The following is a 26,410-nucleotide window of genomic DNA, read 5'->3' as shown; positions in this document are numbered from 1 at the left end:
GAAACAGAGCAATGAGAAATTTACATTTCTTCCTCTTCTGCTTTTTCTTGGCAAAAAAAAGCCATACTTTTCCACCTGGCTGTGGCATTTAGCTAGTGCTTCAGCACCCAGTAAAGCCAAAAAATCTAAAGAGTTTAGTTTTAGCACAGTTTTTTTTTCTGCAATGTGGGATGGGGCAAACCCACCTTCTACATAACCCTTGTGCACCAAACCTCCTGCACAAACAAGAGAAAACTGTGCTCTTAACAATACTGCTGCCAACACAAAGTATTTATTCCCTTCGCCACTTCACGTAGTACCTCATTTCTTTGGTGACTTGGTGGGAGTATTCCAGGAGTAAAGCATTTACAGTGGTCCTAGTGAAGCCAATGACATGACTACTGACTTCAGCAGAGTCAGGAGTCTCTCCTGCACTTGAACCAAGATCTCAAAAAGCTCTCTTTCTGTTTCACATTGCAGCTGAAACTGCCTTAAAGGAGGTTATAGTGAGGTGGGGGGGTCAGCCTTTTTTCACAGGTGACAGTGATAGGATAAGAGGTAATGCCTTTAAGATGCACCAGAGGAGATTCAGGTTGGATATAAGGAAACATTTCTTCTCAGAAAGTGGTGAGACACTGGCACAGGCTGCCCAGGGAGGTGGTGGAGTCACCATCCCTGGAGGTGTTCAAGAAAAGGGTCAGTGTGGCACTGAATGTGCCATGGTCTAGAGCTGTCATAGGCATAGGTTGGTGGTTGGACTGGATGATCTTGGTGGTCTTTCCAATCTTAGTGATTCTGAGTTTCTATGACTCAATGATTCTCTTCATGTACATTGAATACAGAGAACTAAGAATGCCTTAAAGATTTCAAACTCAGTTTAAAGCACTTCTATGGCCACAGTGTACCTGCACTTTGGCAAGGAGAGAGGCTAAAAGCTGTATAATTATTTTATGGCTTGAGCTGTTCTACACTTTTTCAAATGTTTGTGGTTTTAATGGTAAGTGTCATCTCTGTGTCAGCTTTACAAAGTGCAGCAAATACCTTAAACCATGATGGCAGTTATTAAGAGCAGAGGTGTGCTGTCACAGAGAAGGAAGTTTGCTTTCCAGGAAATGACCTGGGATCTCTACTAACTGGGAAAGCTTATGGGCTTGACTGAAAACGCAGCACAAACTTTCAGAAGAAGCTGGGGGCTTCAAAAACCCTTCAGAAACCCAGAGCCATGGACTAGAGTGCAGGAAAGAAGCCCTGAGTGCATGGGCAGATAGAGCCTGCACCTTGCAGGGACATGTGCTGAGGTTCTGCTCACTCCATCATTTCTTGGTTTAATCATTGACTGAAATGTGTACAAACCCCCTTAGAGCAGCACCTCAGGCTCCTCCTGCTGCTCCCTGTGTGCCTGGCCATCCATTGGGAGCACACGGGGTACCTTGCTCATACCATCCCCTTCACCAGGAGAGGAAATCTGTGCTTTTAAGGGTAGGACAGGCTGTGGTCTTCAGACCAGAGGAGTGCCTTAAGGAGATGAGCACCATATGGCTGTCTCTGTACTCTAGGTCTCAGTGAAGAGTTTGTGATGGCATGACCTGAGGACAGTTTTCACCAGGAAACTTTGATGCTAAGATGTGCTCAGCACGTCAGTACAGACATCACCATCAGGGTTTGCTGACATCCTGAACTCAGGCACCTGCTGCTGGAGTTGCACGCTGAGGCATCAGGATGTTATTCCAGCCCTCTGTCTCCTTAAGATGTTTTAGGTATATCAGAGGAGTGCTTGCAAATGCTTGTGAAGTGCTTGCTTGGCCTCAGGGGCCTCAGTTCCTCCATAGGCTGTGAAAGGGGAGAAGGATCCTGCAGAGCAGCCCAGCCCAGCCCAGCCCTCCTACACCGTGCTCACGTCAGAGGATGCCACAGCTACCGGATCCAGCACTTACAGCTGTCCCCTGGAAATCCCTGCCAAGGCTATTCTGGAAAATGATCTGAATATTCCACAATTGTTCCTGGAAACACAATGCTGAATCCCTTCAAGATACCTGGGAGGAGAGCTCAGAGGGGCACACCTTGGCCAGAGCTGCCACGCCAGCAGCCCCACTCCCATACCACAGGTTGTGGTCTTCCAGAAATTAAGGGGCTCTGATATCTAGGCTCTGGTCAGCACCTCCCACTATGCCCAACAGAACCCTGGCAGATGCACAACAGAGGATTGCAACAGAGTCCTTCTTACTCATCTCTATTTTCCTACATTAATCTCTGCAGTCCAATCAGAAGCATTTGTCCAAACAAAGTTAAGCAATATCCCAGAGAACTTTAAGAAATGACTCTTATCATCCCTCCTGAGAGTAGACTCAATGGTCAAGGCCACAGTGAAATCTTACTTTTCTTGTAAAAGTTAACCGAAGTTAGTTATTAAAGTGCTGCTGGTATTTAGGGAGGCTCTGAAATGAAGAGCAGCACAAGATACCTGGGCTGCCTCTGAAGAATTCAAGGATATCTTTTTCTATACAATCATTGTGTGGTTTCTTCTGAAGAGTTTCATAGAAAACACATCAGGTAAGATTTTGGCTTGCCAATCAGGATATGGGATATGTGAAGTAATGCTTATAAACAAAATGCTTCTAGACATATTGTGTATTTTTTGTAAAATGTGAGAGGTTCCCTTGTGGAATTTGTTTGTATTTTTCAAATGTTTATATTGTGGAGAAATAGAAGTTATAGGTGTGTATACGCAGACTGAAAAGTGGGGAAAAAATGTTCATATTTAATTATTCTGTTGAAGTTATCAGATTTTTGAGTGCTATTTAGTCAATATTTAGGATAAATCAGTATAAGGGAGAAAACATGTCTCAACAATATGACATGAGAACATGCATTTCCAATAGTTCACAAATGCAAGAGTTCAGCAGGGGAGCTGGACTTCTTAGTTTGAGAAATGGTAACGCCAGCAGTGAGCGTGGGATCAGAGGCTGTATGGAATACAGCTGAACTAAGACCTTACTTTTGGGTTTGCATTCAGATCTAGTCTTGGTCAGAAGGGAGTGGAAGTTGTTAATCCAATAGCTATGCAGTGTGAGCTTGGTGTGTGGTGTGTGCCCCTTCTCCCCATGGGTGGGTGGGCACTCTACACAAGTAATCAGAACTGCACTGATTGGCATCTCCCAAACAAGTCCAAGGGCTTAATGATGAGAACACTCCAAAAAGGCAGCACACACCTCTCCTTTAGGGGATTTGCAGAGAATGGGATCCTTCACTACACTGCTACTTGCCGCAGTATCTATGATATCTCAAAAACATCTCAAATAATGGTGCACACAGCCATAAAACTGCCCTTATGAAGAGCACCTTATCTTTCTGAATGTAGCTGTGAAGAAAATGAGAGTGAGCAAGAGGAAAGCAATACAGACTGAAGTTATGGCAGCTGATAGCTTTGGCAGCCCAAGGAAAAAGGGAAGAAGATGAGAAAATCCAGCTGGCAGCCAGCAGCAGCGATCACAGAGCCACAGCAGGGTGAGTGCCCGAGGTCTTGCCTCTCCTGCCTACAAAGAGATGGAAGGCACCGCCCAGCCTACTTTGGGTATTCTCAGGCCTGCTGGGCTAAATTCAGCGTGGAGAATACCAAGTGGCATCACAGCCTCCAAAGCAGACCATGTCCAAATCCTTTTGATGAGACCCTCCAGGCGATGATCCAGGAATGCTTTTGCAGGACTCAGCCAACCACCCAAAGCTAGCCAGGAGGAGGGTCACTGAACTAGGGTTTCTATCAGGAGAGAAAAAAAGACATACAAAATACTTACACCTTCAACAGGACAAGTACTGATAAAACAAAGGCAGAAGATTTGGTGTGAGGAAGGAATCAAGGCTGGGCAAAGGACAGGGTGACAACTAAGGCATTCATGAAAGCTAAAGCGGCTGCTCAACTGGGCAAAATCTGAAATGAAAGAGTAACCCACACTCTTCTTTTATTTTTATGGCTTATAAACATTTCAAAGAGTACAAATAGTACATCTTATACCTTGCAATGTAATGAACAAAACTGTTCAGCAAGTTCCTCTCAGTGAGTGAGGTCTGAAGGACTGATACACAGACTGGGAAACAGAGCAATTTTACAGTCTTTGACTGATGAAACTTCTTCCTGAAAACCTATGTACATTGAGGCTTACCAGAGAAAGAACGAAATGAAGCAAGTTTTTCATTTCACTGTCATCTGCCTCTGGTTTTGGCACCAAGCAGAGGGAAGGTTGATAGTACACAGCTACAGGATCAGGATGTGATTTCTCTGGCTAGTTTTTAAAAGGCAGGATCAGGTGGTAAATATGTTATACTCATTGCCTAAATATGGAATCTTTTTGCGGAAAAATAGTATTTCCACAAAAAAAGCAGCATATATAAGACATTATTTGGGCTTGTTAATATTCACAAATTTCCCCACAATGAACTAAGAGAAAACCAAAACTGAATTTTCCTGAAGTAGGACAGTAACAGGCCCAGAGCTCAAGCAAAGCAGCGAGCTTCAGGGTGGGATTCACATTTTAATGCAAAAATTGTCACAGATAAACAGTTTTCCACCTGTTCATAGCAATGCACACCACCTTGTGCTACTTGGATATGTGTCCTGTGACACGTCCAAACATTGGGTGCACAGAAGCAGAATTTAGAAGTGCACATGGGCTGTGTCAGTGCAATTTAGTCGCCACACCTGGGTGAGGAAAGGGTGTCCCATTTGAGGCTACCAGCAAGCAGCAAGGCAAGATGGAGTGTTTGTGATAGGGGAGAGAAAACAGAAATGTTCTGTTGTCAGTGTCATGAGATGGCCAAGAGCAAGTCCTGTTGCTCCTGCCTAGGACTGGTACTGCATTAAATATTTTGTAGTGACTACGGTGGAGATAAATGTTTTCATGTAACTTTAACATGAGAAGAACATGAGGCACTGAGGGAAACATAACTGAGCACTGTGGACAGCACAGTGACGGAGCCAACTAATTGCTGAAAAACCCAGCGGTATCAACTGCAACCGACCTCCCATCTTTGCACGTGTAACACAGGAATCAGGCGTCCTTCCTGGAACACAGACACACTGAAGTGAGCTGGAACAAGGCAGAAGATAGTAGTTAGGTATGACATTGCAACAGCTGTTTGTGAGCATGAAGCAGAAGCACAGGGCGCTGTGGGAGCACCGGCACAGAGGCTGGCAGGGCCCTCTGGGTCCCTCTGGCCCAACTCCTGCCCCAGCTGGGACCCAGAGCAGGGTGCCCGGAGTCAACAAAGGAGAAGCAGTCCAGTCTACCTATGGAAACAAAACTTACAGAGAACTGCAAGTGCAACAATACCATGCTTTTTACTACTGAGTTCCTCATGGTCCAAGCCCTAACTCTGAGTGCAGGAAAAGATGGCTGAGCCATGTCCAGGCTCTGCCTTTTCCCCTTGGCTTTGTGAAGACTTCCAGCTCACAGCCTTCCTAGCTGGGCTCAGTGCTTTTCCCCAAACCTCAAAGTGAAACCATTGAGCATCTGCTTGTTTGTTCCTTAAGAAATCAGTCCCCTTGAGTGAGAGTCATCGGTGGCAGACATCTGACTCATGGATAAATAATCTCAAAATCCATCCAGCCCGCTTGTTGGCTGCATCTTCAGAAAAAATGCTTCATGCTCCAGTGGAACACTGCTCAGCAGTGGGAGGAGAGAGACAAGAGGTCATCTTGGCAAAATGAAGCGGGTCTCTATCAGCCATCTGTTTTTTGATCTTCAAACGTGGGAACACTCAGTTAGGAGTTCAGTCATCCATGCCACGGCTACTCACCTCCTAATACACATAGAGCTAATCTTGTGCTTTTTTTCAGGTTTTTAATTGACCAGCAACAAAGAGAAGCACGCAGCAGTCGCCTTCCTCATCCTTTGAGGAGAAATGGTTGAACCTGTAGGCAACCACTATGTTGTCGCCAGACGAGTGTACTCAGAGAATTCATTTGATGAAGAGCATGAGAAATTGCACAGATACCATAAAAACTTCTGGGATCACTTGAAACTATATTTTCGGTAAGAAGATCTCTAACATGGATCTAAGAAACAGAATCTAAGAATGCAGGTATCAGATAGCATGCATTCTGTTCTGACAACATTCATCTCAGATCTCCTTGAACAAGGCCAATGAAAACTCATTTTTCTAGAGAATTTCGGTGTTCTTTTTTTTGTTGTTTGTTTGTTTTCCAAAAGAATTTCAGCTGCTGTTGCCTTTAAGTCTTCCTGCGGTTGTATCCCAGGCAGCCTGTCTTCTTGTGGGCACCTGGAGCACAGCCTCACCCCAGTGGTGCCAGAGGGACCCTGTAGGTCACCACATCCCACTGCAAGCACAGCTGGTATCACAGGTTGCTCAGGATTGTGTCTGATCTCTGACAGCTGACTTCAATCCTACCCCCTCATTTTTCCTCTGAATACCCTGCCCGTGACAGAGAGTTGGAACTCAATGATCTTTAAGGTCCCTTCCAACCTAAGCCATGATTCTATGAATACAGGGAGCTTGTCCTGACATGCTGAGACCCAACAGAGACATTCCGCTGGCAGAGCTGTATCCTCTTGTGTCTTCACAGTTGTTCCCCACAAAGGATCAAAAAAGTTGCCCTGCATATGTTTCCTGTGGTCTCGTGGCTGCCTGCATACCGCTTCAGGGAGTGGATCCTGAGTGACATCGTCTCTGGCATCAACACGGGGTTGGTGGCAGTGCTGCAAGGTAGATCCAGTAGCTCTGCTTTGACATGGCCCACGGCCCAGGAGGGAGGCTGCTGGTCAATCCCCTCACACACCTTGCCGTCCTGCTGTCTCTGCCCCTATAGGTCTCGCATTTGCTTTGCTGGTGAATGTCCCTCCTGGTTATGGACTCTATGCAGTGTTTTTCCCAATCCTGGTCTATTTTATCTTTGGTACATCCAGACATATCTCAGTGGGTAAGTGCAGGCATTCTGATCACCCTCGTCACCAGTGACTAAGTGCAGTCTTCCCCTGTGGGTCTGATGATGCCCTGCATGCAGGTCCCTTCCCCGTCCTGAGCCTGATGGTGGGAGGCGTTGTCACCAGGCTGGTTCCTGATGATGCTGCTGGAAATGGCACTGCCACCAACACGTCAGCTATAGATGAACAGAGAGTGATGGTAGCTGCATCTGTCACCTTTCTATCCGGGATTTTTCAGGTTGGTGATTAAATGGAATCATAGAATATCCCAGGTTGGAAGGGATCCGCAGGAATCACCAGATCCAACTCCTGGCTCCACACAGGACCACCCAATATACATACTGCCCAATATCTGTGTGTGTACCTGCATATGTACATTCACTGATATGAATAGCTGGATGGTGACTGGCCTTAAAGTAATGTCATAAGAATGAAGGATTTTGACTTGTCTTATCAGAAAAAAATGAAGCAGTTCCTTCTTTCTTCCTAATACGGAATCCCTAAAATCCCTTCCTAATTTTTATAGCATGAAGCATTGGCATAATATAAAAATATGACTACAGAAAACCTAAGACTAAAGAAGGTGTATTTTAGTTTTGAAATAAAAAGAATAGGTTCTAACTGCTGTAGCCTTTACCTTTATCAGTCATGTCCCCTGTTCCTAAACCTCATTGTTGTTTCCAATGACATAATTTTCCTTAATCCCTGACGTATGGGATTAGGTGAAGATGTTATTGTTAAAATTGGGTCCTTTTATTGCAGAGGTTGATTAAAAGCACAAGTGAATCTCACTAAAGTGTGGTCATTTGCATTTCAGTTGCTCCTGGGACTTCTCCAGTTTGGATTCATAGTCATTTACTTATCGCACTCGTTAATCAGTGGCTTCACAACTGCTGCAGCCATCCATGTTCTGGTGTCTCAGCTCAAGTTCATGCTTCAGCTGCCTGTTCCTGGATTTAATAAACCATTTGGCATCATCTATGTAAGTGCAAACTCTTCAGCATTTGCTAATGTTCTGAAAACCTGTGGTGTGTACCTATCTGTGTGCCACAGGGCCACGTTAACTGTGGTGGGCATAGCAGCACCCAAGGAGGAGAAACCCAAGAGAAATATGTGAGATGGCTATTAATATATGGCAGATCTTTACATTCCTCACTAGATACCATGTTGCTGGGATAGTTAAATAGCATTTTAGAATCATAAAATCCTTAGAGTTGGAATGGACTTTTAAAAGCCATCTAGTCCAACTCCACTTAAATGAACAGGGATCTACAGCTAGATCAGTTAGTTGAACAGCACCATGTTTCTTACTGATGTTGCAGACTTTGGAGAGTGTGTTCAGCCAGATCACCGACACCAACATCGCCGACCTCGTCACCTCCCTTCTCGTCTTGTTCATCGTGTTCGTGGTGAAAGAGATAAACGATCGCTACAAAGCAAAGCTACCCGCCCCTATCCCCATCGAGCTCATTGTGGTAATGACCTCTCCTCTGATTCCATGACTGCTCCATCACTCCCTGGGGAGCAGTGCTTTATGAGGTTGGCACTGTACTCCAGGCTGCCCTGAGCTGCAGCGGGTGGGGACCTCAATGGGGCAGCCTCACAGCCCACTGCTATTCTCTGCTGCCAGAGGGATGTTCTGAGGTACTTTCCATGGGGTTTATGAGCATGAAACCATCCTATGAAGTCGTTCAGTCATTTGAACACATCATGGATGCACATGGCAGAGTTGGGGCACTGTCCTGCCACTGTTGATGATGCTGGGGTTTAGGTGGGAGAGGGGAGGAAATGTTTCTTTGTGGTTTCTCCATCCACTTTTTGAATGTTCCTAATGGAGGTGGGTTTTTTTTTAAAATCTTTCAGACCGTCTTAGCGGCACTGATTTCCCATTTTGCTAAATTGGAAGAAAAATTTAAAGTAGCTGTTGTGGGGAAACTAGAAGAAGGGTAAGTAGTTAGCTTACAGTTTGCCTGTGTAGCAAAATGTTCTCTCCAGTTTGTCAGTGTTAGATCGGTTCAGTTATTGACCAAAATTGCCTACTTCATCTTCTTATCCTCACAAGGCCCCCATGTCCACTCCTCTATGGCAGTTGGACTAGGTGGTCTTAGTCTTTTCCAGCCTTAGTGATTCCACAATTGTACATATGGAGTATTTATCTAAATGTATAGAATATCCATTATCCAGAATATATCCAGGTATACCAGAAGTTTGGCATGAAGACTTAATAAGCGCACATTGAAGTAGAGAGGTAGGAGGGCAACTATTTACTCACCTGGGCACTCTGCACCTGTAGCCCCTGTGTATTAGTGGATGAGGTTTGCAGAGAAACAGCTATTTCTGCTCGAAACTCTCTGTTCTCCAGATTTCAGTTCACTGGAAACCAAACCAAACCAAACCAACAAACCTGAGAAATTCTCCCCAGGATCTGCAAAAGCCCCTAAGCCAAAGAAAAGGACACGGCAAAGATAAAGTACATAGCAGATAGCCTGAGGCTAACATGGCTCAGTACACATTTGTTTAGCTGCCTAAAATGCTTCAGTGAATTACAGAGATTTTTAAAATCTATGCATAATTGGAAGGCAAAACCACGTGTGTTCTTTAGACAAGATAAGCTGTGGCTGATCCTGGCCAACTAAATGGGAACTACTGATATAAGCTGAGATGAGTGCAGTTGGAGAGTCCCTGTCCTGATCAAGGATTCCCCAAAGTGTTACAGGTTCAGATTTGCAATTAATTATATGTCACACCTCTCCAAAGTACTCAGTTAAACTGTGTGAGCAGGACTTGCTCACCTGCTTGACAGGTCTCCTTACACACATCCTTTAAGAACAAAGATCTTTGTCTTTCAGATTCCAAGCTCCTGTTGCACCTGATGCAGGCATTATTCAAAAGTGTGTTGGTGATGGCATCTCCATTGCAATTGTTGGATTCGCAGTAGCCTTCTCTGTGGCTAAAGTGTATTCCATCAAACACGACTACCCAATAGATGGCAACCAGGTAGAGGAAAGACACAGCACTGTGCATTTGCTAATGGGAAATAAGTCATTTTAGGAATGCATTTTCTTGAATGCATTCCTTCAGGACTGCTTTTAAGAACAGCCCTTTTTTGGTTTTACTCCAGGAACTAATTGCCTTTGGACTGGGTAATATATTAGGCGGATCGTTCAAAGGGTTTGCCTCCAGTACAGCTTTGTCAAGATCAGGTGTGCAGGAGAGCACAGGAGGCAAAACGCAGGTATAGAAGACAACAGACCTTGGTGTCACTTAACACAATGAAGGTCTCTTTCTTTCTTGCTGACTCTAATGCCTTCAGGCACTTATTCATGGTGGAATTGTTCTTTCATGTAGATTGCTGGTATTATCTCTGCTATCATCGTCCTGATTGTCATCTTGGCCATTGGGTTTCTCCTGGCACCATTACAGAAGGTATTCACTGGCTTTACCCTGTGCTTCCTCCAGCTGGAGGACTCACTTGAAGTGTTCATGAACTTCAGTTGGAGACAAATAGAATTTTTGCAAAACTAGGTTCTTTCTCCAAGATTATGACCCCACTACATGGGGTCAAAGGGAAGGTGGGTGCTCTACACCAAACATTTTAGCACCAGCTTTTAGGTGCCAGAGTTGAGTGGGTTTGCTCACTGGCAGCTGCCTGGCCTTCCAGCTGCATTTTGGCTCTGATTGCATGATGTCTTAAGACTTAACATTCAATGTCGGCTTTGTTTGCTTCAAAATTGAGTACGTGTTGCTCTTCTCAACAGTCAGTCCTTGCATCCTTGGCTCTTGGCAACTTGAAGGGAATGCTCATGCAGTTCAGAGAAGTAGGCGTCCTGTGGAGGAAGGACAAATACGACTGTGTAAGTTGAGTCCCTCAAGCATTCAGAAATGAAGCTCTGTCAAAAAGTCACCCATTATGCAAACATGTTTAAAGGTTATCTTTATTTTCACACGCACCCTACTTTTCTACATGGGAAGTACAACAGTACGTGCCTGTTTAATCTTGCACCCCTTACTCATGTTTTCAATTTTATCACGCCTATTCTGAGACCATTTGCTCTGTTCACCTCTCTTGGAGACACTCATTTTCACCCATTTTATCATAACATACTAAAATACAGTTCAGTGTATAAAGTCAAATATAGAAAGAAGTTACATAAAACATCTAACTACCTTCTGCACTGGCTTCAAGGACATTTTCCCCCTTTCATACACTCCTGCAGTAGGACAGGTGGAAGTTACTTAGTAAATCCCAAGAGCAGCCCATGGCTTGAAGGAGTTGTTCCCAGCAGAAGAGCTCATGGCTGGAGATCAGGGCTTCCTAACTCTTGCACTCGGAAGACGCAGTCTCTTGCCTCTCTCATCTGCCAATTCCTTCTGTTCCTGAATGGATTCAAGCCTCAGTTTTCCCAGCTACAAAACAGTCTTTCACTAAGCAAAAATGTGCTTTGAGATCTGCAGTTAAAATACTCTGTATTATCTAGTCATGTGTGATTATCAATCAGGTTCATTCTCAGCAGCTCATTTTGCCTGTTTTGATGTCCAAAGCATATTTACAACTCTTAGTTTTACCAGAATACTAATTTCCTGGTAAACTTGCCTTTCTGCTGGATTTTTTATTGAGCACTTTATGAGCCACCTATGGAAGAGTCACACTTCTATGACACTAACCCTTGTGTGCTGTATAGAAATTGTCATCTCTAGAAGCACTTCCTGGTGCTTGTTGATGAGTCTGTCCCTGTTTTACAAGAATCTATGAAAGACGAAATTGCTTTAAGAAAAGGCATATGGACAGCTTGGACCAGACCTGAGAAGACAGCTCAGAGGCAGCTGTTCCCACGCTGGCCTCGTGGTTGGAGTCCCACTCCCTCGTGTAACTGCTGATGTCCACCCACCCTTTGCAGGTGATCTGGGTGGTGACCTTCTTGGCGGCTGTTTTCCTAGGCCTGGACATCGGGCTGGCAACAGCTGTGGCATTCGAACTGCTGACTGTAGTGATACGCTCCCAGATGTGAGTACTGCTTGGATGTGATGACACAACATCGCAGGGCCTCCTGTCTTAAATTAACCCTACTAGAACCATGCAGCAAACTGAGAAAACCCCAGCTGTCCCTTCCACCAGGTTTCAGCACAGGGCACAAATAGCTGTGTGTGTTTGTTTGCAGCCCGAGCTGCACCACTTTGGCAAATGTTGGGAGGAGCAACATCTACAGAAACAGGAAGGATTACACTGATGTAAGGAACCTCCCCTCCCTTTGGTCATCTGCTGAATTCGTGTTTCTGTAACAGATGCCATGACTAGTACTTTTGCTTTGTATGACAGATCTATGAGCCAGAGGGAGTGAAGATCTTCAAATGCTCATCTCCTATCTTCTTTGCTAATATCGAATTCTTCAAAGAGAAACTCATCTCTGCTGTAAGTGACTGGGATAGTCATTATGAACAGATGAATTGTGTGACAAATTAAGGCTGAATACAATTTCTGCATAATTAGTAGGTATGCAGATCAGCCCTACAACAAAGATACATTTTTCATGAATTACTCAAATGTCATTTTATGACTGTAGTCCCACATGTACATACCCAACTCTGAGTAGGAGAGCAGCCGGACTGGTGCTGAACAACACTTTGGCACCATCTGTAGTGGCAGAGAAAGGCTGGAGAGACATTGGTGAGCAGCTGCAGCAGGGTTTTGGAGAAAAACAGCTCAAAAAGGCATTGCTGAAATGTTTGAAAGTAGGGAAGCTTCAAGGTAGTTCAGGAATAGAAAACAATACCTTTCCTAAACAAACTCTGTGCCTGAGCCTTTGAAGCATCATAATTCATTTGGCTAAGAGTATTTATTCATTTATTTTTTGCTTATGTCATCATTATCCAAGAGATTATGGGTGCTTTCTAGCCTCACCATCACAATTACTTGAGAAGGTACTGGAATATTTGGCTCTACCTGAAGAACTACTCAAAGTGCTGCTTCTACAGGTTGGATTCAACCCACTCAGAGTCCTGAGGAAACGCAACAAAGCTCTGAGAAAGATCAGAAAGATGCTGAAGAAAGGAGAGCTACAAGTGACGCCTGTACGTAGGGCAACTGCACTGGAAGTGGGTAGGGTGGGTAGGAAGGGCACGGAACTGAGGAATTAAGAGCCAGCTCCCTGGCTCAGGGTGCAAAGGGGGGCTCACAGCCTCCTCTCTTGACTGGACATGCCATTGCCAGTCGCTACTTCATGGCACAAGCACATAAGTACATGGCTTTAAACTAAAAGAGAGTTAGGTTGGATATAAGGAATAAATTCTTTACTAAGAGGGCGGTGAGGCCCTGGCATACTGCCCAGAGAAGCTGTGGTTGCCCCATCCCTGTAGGCACTCAGGGCTGGATTGGATGGGGCCCTGGGACCTGATCTGGGGAGAAGTGTCCCTGTCCACAGCAGGGTTTGGGGTTGGGTGGGCTTTAACGTCCCTTCCAACCCAAGCCATTCTGTGATTTCAAAAATAGGATTTTAAATCGCTCCCACAAAAAATGCTTTTTGTTGACTTGTTCCAAAACTACTGAATCAAAGCGTGTCCAACCACTGACTTCTCCAGAAGATTAAATTCTTCTGGAAAAGATGATCATTAATGGATTCCAATGATGATTAAATGATTGGTTAGAGAAAAGTCAACATTTTGAAGCTCATCCAAATGAGAGAGAGGCAAAATTTTTCCAGTGTAAAGTGCAGGTGCTCCACCTCACGGGTATTGAGGGACATGGGTTAGTGGTACGATGATGATGGGTTGATAATTGATCTAGATGATAATAGTGGTCTTTTCCAACCTTAATGATTTATGATTCTATGTCAGCCTCGCATTGCTACCACCCTCGCTCTTCCTTACAATGCACTTCCAACCCAGAAGAAGCATTAACTGTGGCACTTGCCTTTGCTGTCACAGAAAGGCTTGATATGCATGGCTCACAATACGCAAGAGTCGGATGATGAATTAGACAACAATAGGATGGAGGAACTGGATGAGCCCACTGACACGACAGACTTGCCCATTCAGATCAACTGGGATGCCGAGCTGCCGCCAGGCATCGTTGTGCCCCGGGTCGACATCCACAGCATCGTGCTGGACTTCTCAGCAGTGTCCTTCCTTGATTTTTCTGCTATGAGAGTCCTCCAAAAGGTAGTTCCATCTGATGAGACAGTGATCACACAAAAGAAAAACATGTGATGTGCTGCATAGAGGTATTTCCACACGGACAGAAAAGTCAGTGGCAGCCTTTGAATTTATGTGAATTCAGATCTACACTTTCCATAGAAAATGATTAAACAATTAATTTTCTTGGAATTAGAGCATTGGGAAGCTTTACGGAAATACACGTATGAAATATGGCTTTAAATGTGGGGTTGGGAGCTGGAATTCCATAGTTTCATTTCTGTTCCTGCTCTCACTTTCCATGGCAGCCTTGAGCAAGGCAATCAGGACAACATTTCCCAACAGCAATAGTTAAGGTTAGCTATCTGTTACATCCACATTATATGGGCAAATCTATTTCCATGGGAATGAAATGCTCACGGAGTACAATGGGAAAAGTAGTTTTGCTTGAAGTCCTAGTTAGAAAAGTTTCCTCAGAAGCTTTTGGAGTCTCAGTTTCATATAAAGCCATACAGTTTCTGAAAGATCATCTGTTTCACTGTGGGTGCAATGCATTTAATACTGCCCCATTTCAAAGAGACCATTTCTTCCTGTCCACAGCCATTAGAGAATCTGTTTTTCCTCCAGGTCAGTGAAGTTTGACATTAGAGCTGCTTGCCATTATTAAATATACAATCAATACTGTAAACTGCTCTGGCTAATCTTAGTGGCTGCTATCAGCAGAATTATCAGTTTCTAAATGATGCCTGCTTCCGGTTTAACAGACTTTGAAAGAGTTTGTCCGGATCGATATCGACATTTACATTGCAGGAGCACATGGTGAGTACTTGCGTTTCCACCAGCCTCTCCACGGCTGCCCCGTTCCCAGTAATTCTTCCTGCCTCACTTCACTGCTTTCCCCATTCCCTGAGAGTTGGGAGATCCTCCAGTTCTATCTCCCCATCCTGGCTAACAACAGCTTCATCTCCCAGCACTCTCCAGCTCCCATCTGCGTTGCCCCAAGCAAGGCAGTGCCAATGGAGCTGACATCCCACTTCCCACACTGGCACAGAGAAACCCATCTGTTCTAGTCAACAAAACCAGGCACCTTATTTGATATCACTGTTTACTCTATGGACACACAAAGAATACGTTATTCTTTTGGCACTGTCAGGACCTCTGCTGGAAACTTTATTCTTGGATTTTGTTCCCCTGCAGAGGGCTTCCTGGAGAAGCTGGAGAGATGTGCCTTTTTTGATGAGGAGATCAAGCCATCCATGTTCTTCCTCACCATTCATGATGCAGTTTTACACATTTTGCTGAAGAAGGATATAGCCAGCTCCCCAAAATTAAAGCTTGCTGAGGTAATGCTACAGTTTTCATCTTTTTCTGCTTTAGTGCCTTTACCTATAGGCACCCAACAGCACTCTTTATATCCAGCCATATGCGCTATGCTGTATGTATATTCAGAAAGTTAAAAGATTAAAATTCAGCTGCCTCTGATAAATTGGGAGAATCCAAAAAAAAGGGTGAATAACTCCCAAGAGATGGGTTGACTGTGGGGTTCCCTTGGAAGGGGGTCCAAGGGCATCCATTTCCTAACCCCAAACTCATGCGTCCGTTGCAGAAGGGGAGCAGCAATGACTATGTCATCACTACCAGCAATGGACTGCGCAGTCGGGAGAGCACGGTAAGCCTCCTGCCTCCCCCAGTGCCACTCCAACCCCCGGTGTGTAGGTAATGTGGTCACCAAAAGCTGCTTGCAGGAACTGCAAGGTCAGATCCCAAACACATCTTCATTGCTGAGCCCCCGTGTCAGCCCAGGGCAGAAATCAACCCAGATGATTTATTGGTGCAAGCTGACTTGAGGCAAAAAGCTACAGGAGCAAGAAGTGCAGGGCTCCGCTGGCAGGAGCGGTCTACAGAGAGAAGGCTTCCTTCATGGATTTCCATGGAGCCTTTGGTGCACTGCCCACGTGGCAGAGATCCATCATTAGTCTCAATCCTACAAATGTCACAGGCAGAAGGGAGACTGGAGGTGTGTGGGGAGAAGGTATGAAAGATGTCAGACAGCAGATTTCATGCCCAAATGCTTTGGAGCAGTGAGGTTACATGCCACTCACCAGTGACTCCCTACCCTGAATATCCCTTCCTAGGGTGCCATTTACTTCCTTTTTTGTTTTTGTTTTTTTCCCCTACAGATTCCAGCGGAAACAAAATTTTAGATGTAATTTTCTAAATATAATATCCTCCAGCAACACAACATCACTTACAGAACGTGAACGCACACACAATGATGAGCGTGAAGACCAAGGGACATTTTCATTTACCTTAAGGATTTACTACAGATGATTATGTTCCAAATTTTGGAATGGTTTTGTTAGTGTCTCTGTATATATAGAGATGTATTTATGTACATACACAAAGGCTAAAATCACCTGTATTTTCTATTTCATACCTTGCTGACAACCTAGCCACACAGTTACAGCAGCAAGTAGCATTGGCCCTATTTGCATATACTTGTATATATACCCACGTTATTCTGACAGTTTGTAGACAACCTGTACAGTTATAGAAGAACATATGAATATCTGAGATCCTTTAATTTATAGTCTACTAGTTGGGAGTCACATATTTTCAGCTTGTATATAATTTGTATATAGTCTTCTCGATGGTTTACACAATACCTGCTCGATTGAGTTGTTAAACTTATTTTCAGCACACGACCATACACATAGTGTATGTACACAGTGACTGCTGTATCTACTGGGAAACATGAAGATAGCTCAGTAAAGACGTACAGCAAATTCAGATCCAAACACAACTTGTGTATTTGCTTTGGGATGCTATGAACTTAACTTCACGTATGGTAATTCTCCATTGCTGGCTGCATTTTACAATACCCCAGGAAGGCAACTCATCATCAGTCTGATCTCTTGCTGTAACACAAAGTTTGAAGCCCAAAATCTGGGCTTATCTGAAGAAATCTGCAATGAAACTGGCTGGGAGGTAACATTAAAGTGAGGCAGCTCCAAATACAACTGGAAGATAATATGAAAGTGAGGAGGCTTTGAATACAGAAAGAGGGGACTGTGAAAATTGAGGTCAGAATATCACTCAATTTCCTTTCCAATGCAGCCTTCAAAGAGACAGACTCCGTCAGAACAGGACTTGTCTTCTGACAGAATGAGACAGTAACACACCTGAGCAGCATGCTCAGAGGAAGCACTGTGTAAGTAAATGTACCATGTAAAGACGCCTTAGCAGTGGCTAAGAATTGTCTGTAGCACTGCAGAGTAGAACACATTGAAAGCACAACTTGTGTGACACCAACACTTCCTTTAGAAATGTAGTCAAGACAAAAACAAACATAGCTTTGCACAATCCTGTGCATACAGCATTGGAACTTGGAGAATCACAGACAGAAAGCTCAGACTCACTTTATACTTTCAATATTAAATGGCAATTCCACTGTAGCCCCCAGTTTCTAAGGTACAGTAGGACTTTTCTATGCAAATATGCACATTTTTTTGGTCAGCAACATCACAGTGCATGACACAAGTTTAGCAGAGCAGGAAGCACTGTAAGGAGAGAGGTGTGTTCAGATACGATCCTGAGAAAAGGCATTTCTGCAGTCTGGCTCCTGTGAGTGCCCGGCCTTCCTCAGCACAGAAGCCATTATGAAATGAACACCAGTTACTTCCACTTCATTTTTAAATGAACTGAGTTCAATGCTCCTTAGAGAGCAATAAGTGAAAAGAAGGGGGGAACCCCATACAGAATGGATACCTAACTCTCTTGGATCGGATCTAGAACAGGTATCACGTTTCATTTTCATTTCTTAAAAGGAAAAACATCATGCAACACGTAGGCATCAACCTTTATGTTAACAGCATTCTCAAAAAACCAAACCAAACCCTGAAGTACGTGGCCACATAATTGAGAGCATTTGTAAATTATGCGTGGGTGCAGACAATCCTTTCAGCAGAATTAGAGACAACTGAAGAGAAATTCTAAGGGAGCAAGCATTTGGAACCACGGATGGCTTCAGGCCGCCTCTGGTGTTCTTTACTTCATCCCATGGTGAACACAAACCAACAAACTCTCTTCATTCCCTATAAAGGCATTATCAAAGTGCCCTACAATAGCTAACACGTTCTAGGCGCCATTAGAGCTGCCTAAGAACAAAGATCTGCTTGGTAACACCCTGGGAGCGAGACTGCTGCCGCTGAGAGAAATACCAAGTACAAAACCACACAATCCAAATGTTTGCCTTTAAGGAAGGCCCCACTGGGAACCCAGAGGATTTGAAGGTACATCTCAGCACTTCTAAGGCTGTTAATCATACAATGAAACACTGTGTACACAATTTCTGAACTTGAAGAGGAAACTACCAGGTATTTTGAAAAAGAATTCCCCCCAAAAACCACACAGAAAGATTGTTAATGTAACATTTCAACCCATGTTGAAATCTTTTGACTTTGTACATATAGAAGTATCAACAGTTCCTGTAGCTCTACGGGGAACCCTAAGGCTTCAAGATGTAAATATAAAACAGATGTAGGCTTTCCAATGTGAGCAGCACACAGAAATTTGACTCAAGTCCAAATCCTGCTGCAGGAGATGACTGTCCAAGTAAGTTCTGAGACTTTCAATTCATCAAACAATTCAAGGTGTTCTACTGATTTTGGGGGGGGTAATAATTGAGTCATATTTTGGGGTCACCTTTGCCTCAAATATAAACAAAACCCCCAAATTCTCACACACCTTCTGCAGTGGTATACACTTACCTTTTGTGCTTTCTGATGGAGTAAGGGCAGCTGTTCACCTCTGAACCTCAGTATCTTCACATAAGAGCTTGGACCCAGGTAGGAAACCTCCATCTGTTGCATAACAAGACAGCGTAGTATCTAGCAAAAACACACAACACCATTCATTTCAAGGGTGCTGAAACGTTCCTCCTGCTTTTTATGAGCTACTGAAACAAAATAAGCAGCCATTTTTCCCTTCATACACACTAAGGCATGTAGTTTTCAGCCAGCTGCATCCTGTAGGACACTGCCCCAACCAACCTTTTCTTTGCTTGTTTTATTTAAAACGACTTATTTCTCAAAGTTAAAAGTCTGTGTCATGCTTTTATGATTTTTTGTTAAATTTGTGTTGAATGATACTTACTGCCATCTGCACACCTCAGAATTTACTTGCACGTTCCTAAAGCTGTGTTGTGCTGCTGTATTTCTTTGAAGGGTAGTCCAAAAGATTTGCCTGAGGTTTCCTTGTGACCAATGGCAGTCACGAACAGAGCAAATTTAAGGAATATTCGCTCAAGTAATTAAAAATACACACTTTACACACAGAACTACAAAATTACGGATGTTGTATTGCCAGAGCCCTTTGATAAAGAAAACTTTGAAGAAAGTTTTAATCTAATAAATTGCAAGATTCAGGCTTTGAAGATGGTTCATCTTATTTGAGAAATGTAAGAAATGACAAATCACAGAAAAACAAACAAAAATACAACACTGGATTTCTTCATCTAGAAGCACCGCTGTTAGAAATGTGGCATTTGGGAGAAAGACAACGACAAAACCAAACCAATCCAAAACAAACAAGCGGAACCAACCCAAACCAATCAGGTTCAGCACAGCATTGATTGGAAATTCAGATAAGCATTTCAAACAGGCCATACTTTTTTTTTTTAATCAGTTGGGGTCAGATTCCAACTGCAATGAGAGAACACTCACATCTCATAGTTATTATATCCAAGTGTGCTTGTAAAAACCAAATTTGGGGCCAAAAGAGCCCTCAGAGTCTACATACACTGCCATCTTTAAACCAAACCACTTACTGACTGTCCAATTCAGCCTGTATCACAAAATGGAAATAGATCAAGGATGTATAGCTTTTATTGTTATTTTTTGTATCTAGTTAAGGGATTTCAGGCCCTTTATTTCCTGCATCCAAATGGGAAGTGTTCCTACTACACATGCTGTATGAAGTGACTGAGGTTAACGCCACTTCACTAGAACTAATCCGCTTCTTTCACAGACCCAGCAAGCCCATTCTTGGCTGCTTTCACACCAACAGAACCACAGGGAAACAGAATGGTTTGAATTCAACACCGGTGAGGAGTACCTGTGAACAAAATTTTCTGAAGCAAATCTAGCCTGGAAAAACAACAACAACAATAACAAAAACAACCCAGAAACGAACAGAACATAATATATCCGCGTTATAATATGGCTGGATTTCTGATAAATTTATCTTGGTTTTGATACGGAATGAATTTTAAAAACAACTAACAAAAAAAATCCCTACCACCTGAAATGCAGCATTCACATGCCTGCTTCCTAGTGCCACAAATTCACCATAGCCTGAATTCATTATAAGTAGCAGCATATGTTAGTAAAAAAAATTTAAGTTTCCTAACTACTTCATTATGCTTCCCATGTGGGAAATGTTAGAGCCAAAACAGCGTCAAGGAACCATGTCTGTGTTAACTTCACAAAAATCCACCACTTTTACAACCATAGTTCAATTTAATTATTGTACACAGGTTAACAAAAATGTATCACAAGTGAAAACTAAACATTGGATTTAAACAAAAACAATATTCAGAATGGTACAACACATGTTCATTTTCTCCAGAAAGTGATATTACAAGTGTTCATCTTAGGACAATTAGCCACACTATAGACAGAAGTTCAGTTAAAATGCAACTGTGGTCTACTAAGCCACTTATTTTAGCACTACAGAATATTTGAAGTCAGAGTCCTACAGCCAAGGCTTAAAAATCATTAAAGATTCAAACCCCAAAACGTCTTACAGTCAAAATGACAGTATTTAAAAAAAACAAAACAACCCCCATACAATTAATTAAAAGGCTGCTGTATATAGTTTTATCCTCTTCATAGCGCTCTCTATTCGTACAATTGCTCAGATCACTGGTAATAGGGTCTGTATCTGGCTTGATCGGGGTGGTGCGGTCCAGCAAGAGGGGCCTGAGCAGGAGGCCCCTGCATCCTCGGAGGTGGAGGCGGCCCTCTGGGAGCCGGCCAAATCCCTGGACTCATGCCCCCCGGCTGCGTGAAAGGGGGACTAAGAGTTCCTTGATCTTCACTGAACTGTGGCAAAGAGTTAGGGTTATAGTGATGGGGAGGGGGGGCACTGACATTTACGGGAGGGCCTCCGTGCTGAGGGGGGGGAGGTCCCGGAGGAGGATGATTCATATAGGGCGGCATCTGGGCAATGATATGTCCAGGCGGCGGGGTTATCGGAGGAGGAGCAGAGGTCATTGGCGGCGGAGGAGCTTGGCTATACACCATGTGAGGTGTGCCTGCCGCCTGGGGAGGATGCTGCAGAGGATGGCTTATTGGAGGAGGCGGAGGAGGGGGCGGCGCATAATGTTGCTGCGGAGGCATAATATGGTGCGGGTGCGTTACCACCGGTTGGCCCTGGTACTCGGGATGATGATGAGCAGGTGCTGGGGCAGGCGGAGGCGGCTCTCGAGCGCCTGAATTCGAATCATCCTGAATAGGGACGGTTATCAAGTTGCTGTGTTTTCTGGTAGAGATGCGGAAGGTGTCCTGACTGACCGGGCGGGGCGGCGGCGGAGCCATGGACATCTCGGCAGGAGGCGGGCGGATGTCTTCGTGCGGTTGGTTGTAATGCTCGTGCGGCACGTGCTGTAAGGGAGGCGGCGGCATCATGATGTGCTGCTTCGGCGGAATGTGGCTCATGTGGTGTTTCTCTGGTGGCATTATGAAACGCTCCGGGATCTCAGCAGGCGGAGGGGCGATGGGAGGATGCACGGGTTCAAGAGGAGGACGAGTCACAGGCTTTCCAGCTCTCATATGGCGGTGGTTGATGTGAGCCTGTAAGTCTCTCTGTGACAGGTAAGTTCTCTTGCACCCTTGGACTATACTGCACATGAAGAGAGACCCTCGCACACACTGCTCGATGCGCTGGACGGGTTCGTTACAGCTAAATTAGAAGAGAACACTGGTTCACTGCCATCATATAGAGCGTGATCCGCAGGGCTTTCCTCCCCCCCCCCCAGTAGTTTTTGGCTATTTTTTGATAATTATCAAAATTAGAACCAACATTTTCCCCCCATTAGAGCAACAGAACACATTTGGTTGATTTTTGAAGTTAAGCAAACTTCTAAAGCTCCAAATACAACAACAGAATAACATCAGAATTTCATAGGGTGGAAACTTAGACATGGCACCACCATCAGAAATTCCTTTTATGTTTTGGTACTCTTCAAATTGTAGCAATTACAGCTTATCTACACAAACACTTAAACACTGAGGTAAACGCCAATCTCTTACCATTTGTTTACTGTGGGATATTAAGCTGTAATTGAGTGGTGCACGAAAAAGCACTCTGCTACCTCTACCAAATGTACACAGAAGCGTGCTAATATAGTATCTGACATAAATTTTTGAAGTGTCCCTCTTCCATTTCCCTTAATAAAAATCTGAAGAGAACTTACCCAGGACACATCTTGTCTCCCTTCTTCTCATGTAGTATAGCACAGTCATAGCAGAAAACATGCTTGCAAGGTATCTAGAGGAAAAACAAATGGCTCTGTTAGACAACGTGTCATTTTGCACCATACAATGCCTCCACCCAGCACACAATTTCTAAGAATAGAAGTACTGAAGTTATGTCTGAAGCACTTACATAAGAATGTTGCTAGCAGTTCACAGCATCTTTGAAACAGAAACTTTCAAAACCAGTCTATGTTGTCACAGGCAAGGGTTTAGGTCTCTTTGATGGTTTGGTGCATGTATGGTTGCTTGGTTTGTGGAATTTGTTTTGTCTTTTAAAGAGCTGGCAAACATTTTAATTGTGCTGCAATACTAACACCGAACCTTTAGAGATGCTGCATATGCAATCTAATTGCACTTGTCTGCAAACAGGGAATGTTTTAAAAGCATTAAGAGTCATCAAGTCAGATCCCCAGGTCTGTTACATCACACTCAGATACTTAAGTTCATCTCAGGGATTTTGTTATGCTAGTTTTTGAAAAGACGTAAGAACAGAGCTTACTAACTTCATTACAAATTGTCCATTAACATAAATCTAAGCGGTGCAAGGCTGAGAACACACTAAAACTTGCAAGACTTCTGTTGGTATTTTGGGGCAGGGGAAAGTGATTGCATTTGTTTTAAAGCTTTTGATTTTAGCACTTCCAAGCTTATCTGATTAAATCAAAGGGCAAAGCAAACTCAGCGAGTCAGGCAGAACAACTCAGTCCAGCAGTTAAGGCCCTGGTTCCATCTCAACACTGTTCTGCTGTTCACTCAGAGGTTTGCTGAAATCATCACCCTCTGGAGGCCCCACAGAGACACAGTAACACCTGCTACCTAAAGGGGCACTGCGGCCGCCTCTTCCCAAGAGCCCACTCACCATGCGCCCATACATTTTGATGGGCAACCCGCACTTATCGCAGAAATGGACAGGCGTATCATCCTTCTCCCCCAGCAAGTTTATCTAGAAGAACAGAGAAAGGGGAGGAGAAAGAGAAACATCACTAAAGCTTCTCACTGCAGTCATCACTAACCCACCCTTTCTGAATTACCAGACTGAAGCAAGACCACCACAAACATGAAGATGTATTTTTGATACATCAAAAGTAATGCAAGCGATTTCGTCCTAGTGGATACTTTTTAAAATAGCCTTCAGTTTGGTACGATTCACAAAGTTCCACCATTTCCCATCCATGATTTTACCTTATAATCCCAAAATATGGGTCCAGGGAATCTCCTTTGATTTCCAAACATTTCACCTCCCTTGCATTCGTATCGCTCCTCTTCATTGAAATCAAATTCTTCTGTGGAAAAAGGAAAGAGAAGACAGACACAAGGCAACACCACTTCCCTAACTGACACTGACTGCTATTACGTGCATGCACAAGTGAACATCGAAATCATCAAGACAGGCTGCAACACTCCATTCTGCCATTCCGCAGAAAGGTACAACCAAAATAGTGTGAATTTGTTTGAGGAATTGGCATCATTTATTCCTCTTGAGCAGCAGAACCTGGAAACCTGAAACAGGCTGTGCAGCCGTAAAGAACCTTGGACTCCAACACTGACCAAAACCTTCAACAGTGCTGCAGAACACTGCCTCACTGCAGAGTGAGTTGCTTATAGCAATTTACCTTCATCCCCAGCTTGTGTCTTTGCAGGCATCCTGTTCATAGCTCTGGGAGCCCGAGGTACAGGTTTGGTTTTATTGGTCTGCTTTGAGATCAGCTTTATTGGGATTCTTCTGCGAACATCAAGACCACCCAATGACGCTGAACTATTTGTTCCTTGCAAATCATTGTCTATGAAAGAAAAAGAAATTCTGTCATTTCTTAGTTACGAAATAGTTTCTGAAGATGCTAAATATTAACAGAACGGTTCAAAGAAAAATAATTTTCAAAGTCTTCTTTCTTCTGCTGCTCAGGTCACAAAACTGTTTTAAAAACTATGATTTTAGAAAAATCTATCTAAAAATAAAGTTATCTTAGAGAGATAAATAAAGCTAGTCTGCCATTTTTCCATAGCAGGAAAAAACATTAACTGCACAGCTCCTACTGCAGCAGTACTGAGGAGTTGGCTCTTTCTATGACCATGAAAACAAAGAACTCCTGCTGAGAAAATATTTTCACAATTTATATAAATTCATTTTTAAACTAATTAAAAGGAAATTAAGTTTCTGTCTACTCTTAAAATCATAGAATGGCTTGGGTTGGAAGGAACTTCAAGGATCATGAAGCTCCAACTCCCCTGCCTCAGGCAGGGCCACCAACCTCCACATTTAATACCAGACCAGGCTGCCCAGGGCCCCATCCAGCCTAGTCTTGAACACCTCCAGGGACGGGGCATCCACAACCTCTCTGGGCAGCCCATTCCACCCTTAGCACCCTGACATATCACTTACAAGTTCAGCATAAAACATTACAAAAATATTGGTGGTTAGAGTACATAGCATCCTTGCTAAAGTAAAGATTACCATTCCTCCTACAGGGCTCTTTGTCCACGTTTAAGACTGGCACCAAAAGAAGCAAGGACATGCCCAAAACAGGCACTGAGAGACAACCTGGAAGGAAAAGTGCTGCGAAGGATTGATGCACACCCCGATTTCTCCAGCTTTCAGCAACTCAGCCTCAACCTACCAGACAGCATCTCATTTATACAAAAATAAAATCACATCCTTCAAAACCAACCTAGCTCACTTCCATTTTAATAGAAACATACATTGACAAAATGGCACTTCAATCAGCCCTTTGCAACAAAGACTTAGACTTTTACTAAAACCCATCATTATACCCATATTAGACCTTTAAGTCTATATCTCTGTAGAAGGGAGATGGACACGCATATGAGACCACAAGTAACCCAGAAGGCAAATTCCACTCTGAAAGAAAACTGATACAGAACTTGGTGACAGCTCCACAGTACCTGGGCACTGACACAAGGCCCCATTCGGGCACTGTGCTCAACGCCTGCTGTAAACTGTGCCTCAAAGCTCACAGCTTCCCTCTGCAACACCAGTCGAAGGGAAAACAAGAAAACAAAGGAAATGGGGGGCTTGCTAGAAACTGCAACCAAGTTTCAAATCAGGACTGTGCCTCCACAGTCACTGTGCTTCAGTATCATGAGTGCCCATATTTCCTGATCCATGAATCAGATAACACCTGCTTTCCTCCGATCACTCCCCGGGCTGCACTGCAAACAGCAAACAGCACAGGTATTGACAGAGCAGAACATCAGAGGCAGCAACACCAACTCTGTCTTCTACACCTGTGGAAAACTTCTGTGTGTTTTTTTGTTGTTGTTGTTTGTTTTTTTTAAAACAGGAATATCCCAAAGGACACCACACTACAGGCCAAATAAGTCCTACAGACCTCGGTCCATTTCAAGCACAGATAAACACACCAAACCCAAAGCCAGAACTCAGCCAGGCCGCCCGTTCCATTGCTGCCCAGCAGGAGCAGTTCAGTTCTGACCCTGTCCAGCCAACGCTCACAGCCCCGATGCCAAACCCGGCGGGCAGGCTTTGCTCCTATTTGCTCCTGCCTGTTTCCGGAAGGATGACACGCTCTGGTCCGTGGATGCACAGCCAGCTGGGTCACGCCCCTAAAGAAGCACAACAGATGTACCCCGATCTGTCGACTTGGAGAAGACAGAACCAGAAGCGATGCGCTCTCCTAGGCGATCACCTTTCAGAGCTTCTCTTTTTATTTCGGTATTTTAGGATTTATTAAAGTCCACAAGCGGAGCACAAAAACGATCCCTGATGCATTTATAACGCAACTTTTCCTAAGGGAAAAACAAGCACACCGGTAACAGAAAGCGGCGCGGGCCCCGCTCATCTCCCAGCGCCGCAGC

General features: G+C 44.0%; 2 protein-coding genes across 4 annotated transcripts; one reads left to right on the top strand and one right to left on the bottom strand.

The window, feature by feature from the left end:
* The first annotated feature begins 2,395 nt into the window (after nt 1-2,395).
* Nucleotides 2,396-18,509, top strand: SLC26A3 (solute carrier family 26 member 3). The gene is made up of 21 exons (XM_003201913.4): nt 2,396-2,529; nt 5,810-6,005; nt 6,557-6,696; nt 6,800-6,910; nt 6,995-7,152; nt 7,732-7,896; nt 8,237-8,389; nt 8,778-8,860; nt 9,764-9,911; nt 10,036-10,149; nt 10,263-10,340; nt 10,673-10,768; nt 11,813-11,919; nt 12,074-12,143; nt 12,232-12,324; nt 12,888-12,983; nt 13,836-14,069; nt 14,807-14,861; nt 15,240-15,385; nt 15,649-15,711; nt 16,223-18,509. The coding sequence occupies exons 2-21, from the start codon at nt 5,875-5,877 to the stop codon at nt 16,244-16,246; spliced, it is 2,265 nt and encodes a 754-aa protein (XP_003201961.1). The 5' UTR covers nt 2,396-2,529; nt 5,810-5,874; the 3' UTR covers nt 16,247-18,509.
* Nucleotides 18,510-20,540: 2,031 nt separating this feature from the next.
* Nucleotides 20,541-26,390, bottom strand: CBLL1 (Cbl proto-oncogene like 1). Of its 3 annotated transcripts, none has more exons than XM_010722404.3 (6): nt 25,032-26,390; nt 24,193-24,360; nt 23,762-23,862; nt 23,439-23,522; nt 22,519-22,592; nt 20,541-22,004 (listed from the first exon to the last, which is right to left on the bottom strand). In XM_010722404.3, the coding sequence occupies exons 1-6, from the start codon at nt 25,090-25,092 to the stop codon at nt 20,963-20,965; spliced, it is 1,530 nt and encodes a 509-aa protein (XP_010720706.1). In that variant the 5' UTR covers nt 25,093-26,390; the 3' UTR covers nt 20,541-20,962. The 3 variants fall into 3 exon arrangements, with proteins under 3 accessions (XP_010720706.1, XP_010720768.1, XP_031408766.1); XM_010722466.3 differs by having other exon boundaries at nt 23,762-23,859; XM_031552906.1 differs by having other exon boundaries at nt 26,182-26,388.
* Between the last annotated feature and the right edge of the window lie 20 nt (nt 26,391-26,410).

This window comes from Meleagris gallopavo, chromosome 1 (genome assembly GCF_000146605.3).
Source record: "Meleagris gallopavo isolate NT-WF06-2002-E0010 breed Aviagen turkey brand Nicholas breeding stock chromosome 1, Turkey_5.1, whole genome shotgun sequence".
In the NCBI taxonomy this organism is placed as follows: domain Eukaryota; kingdom Metazoa; phylum Chordata; class Aves; order Galliformes; family Phasianidae; genus Meleagris; species Meleagris gallopavo.
Note: the sequence above shows the minus strand (reverse complement) of the source record. Positions and strands in the feature narration are given on the sequence as shown.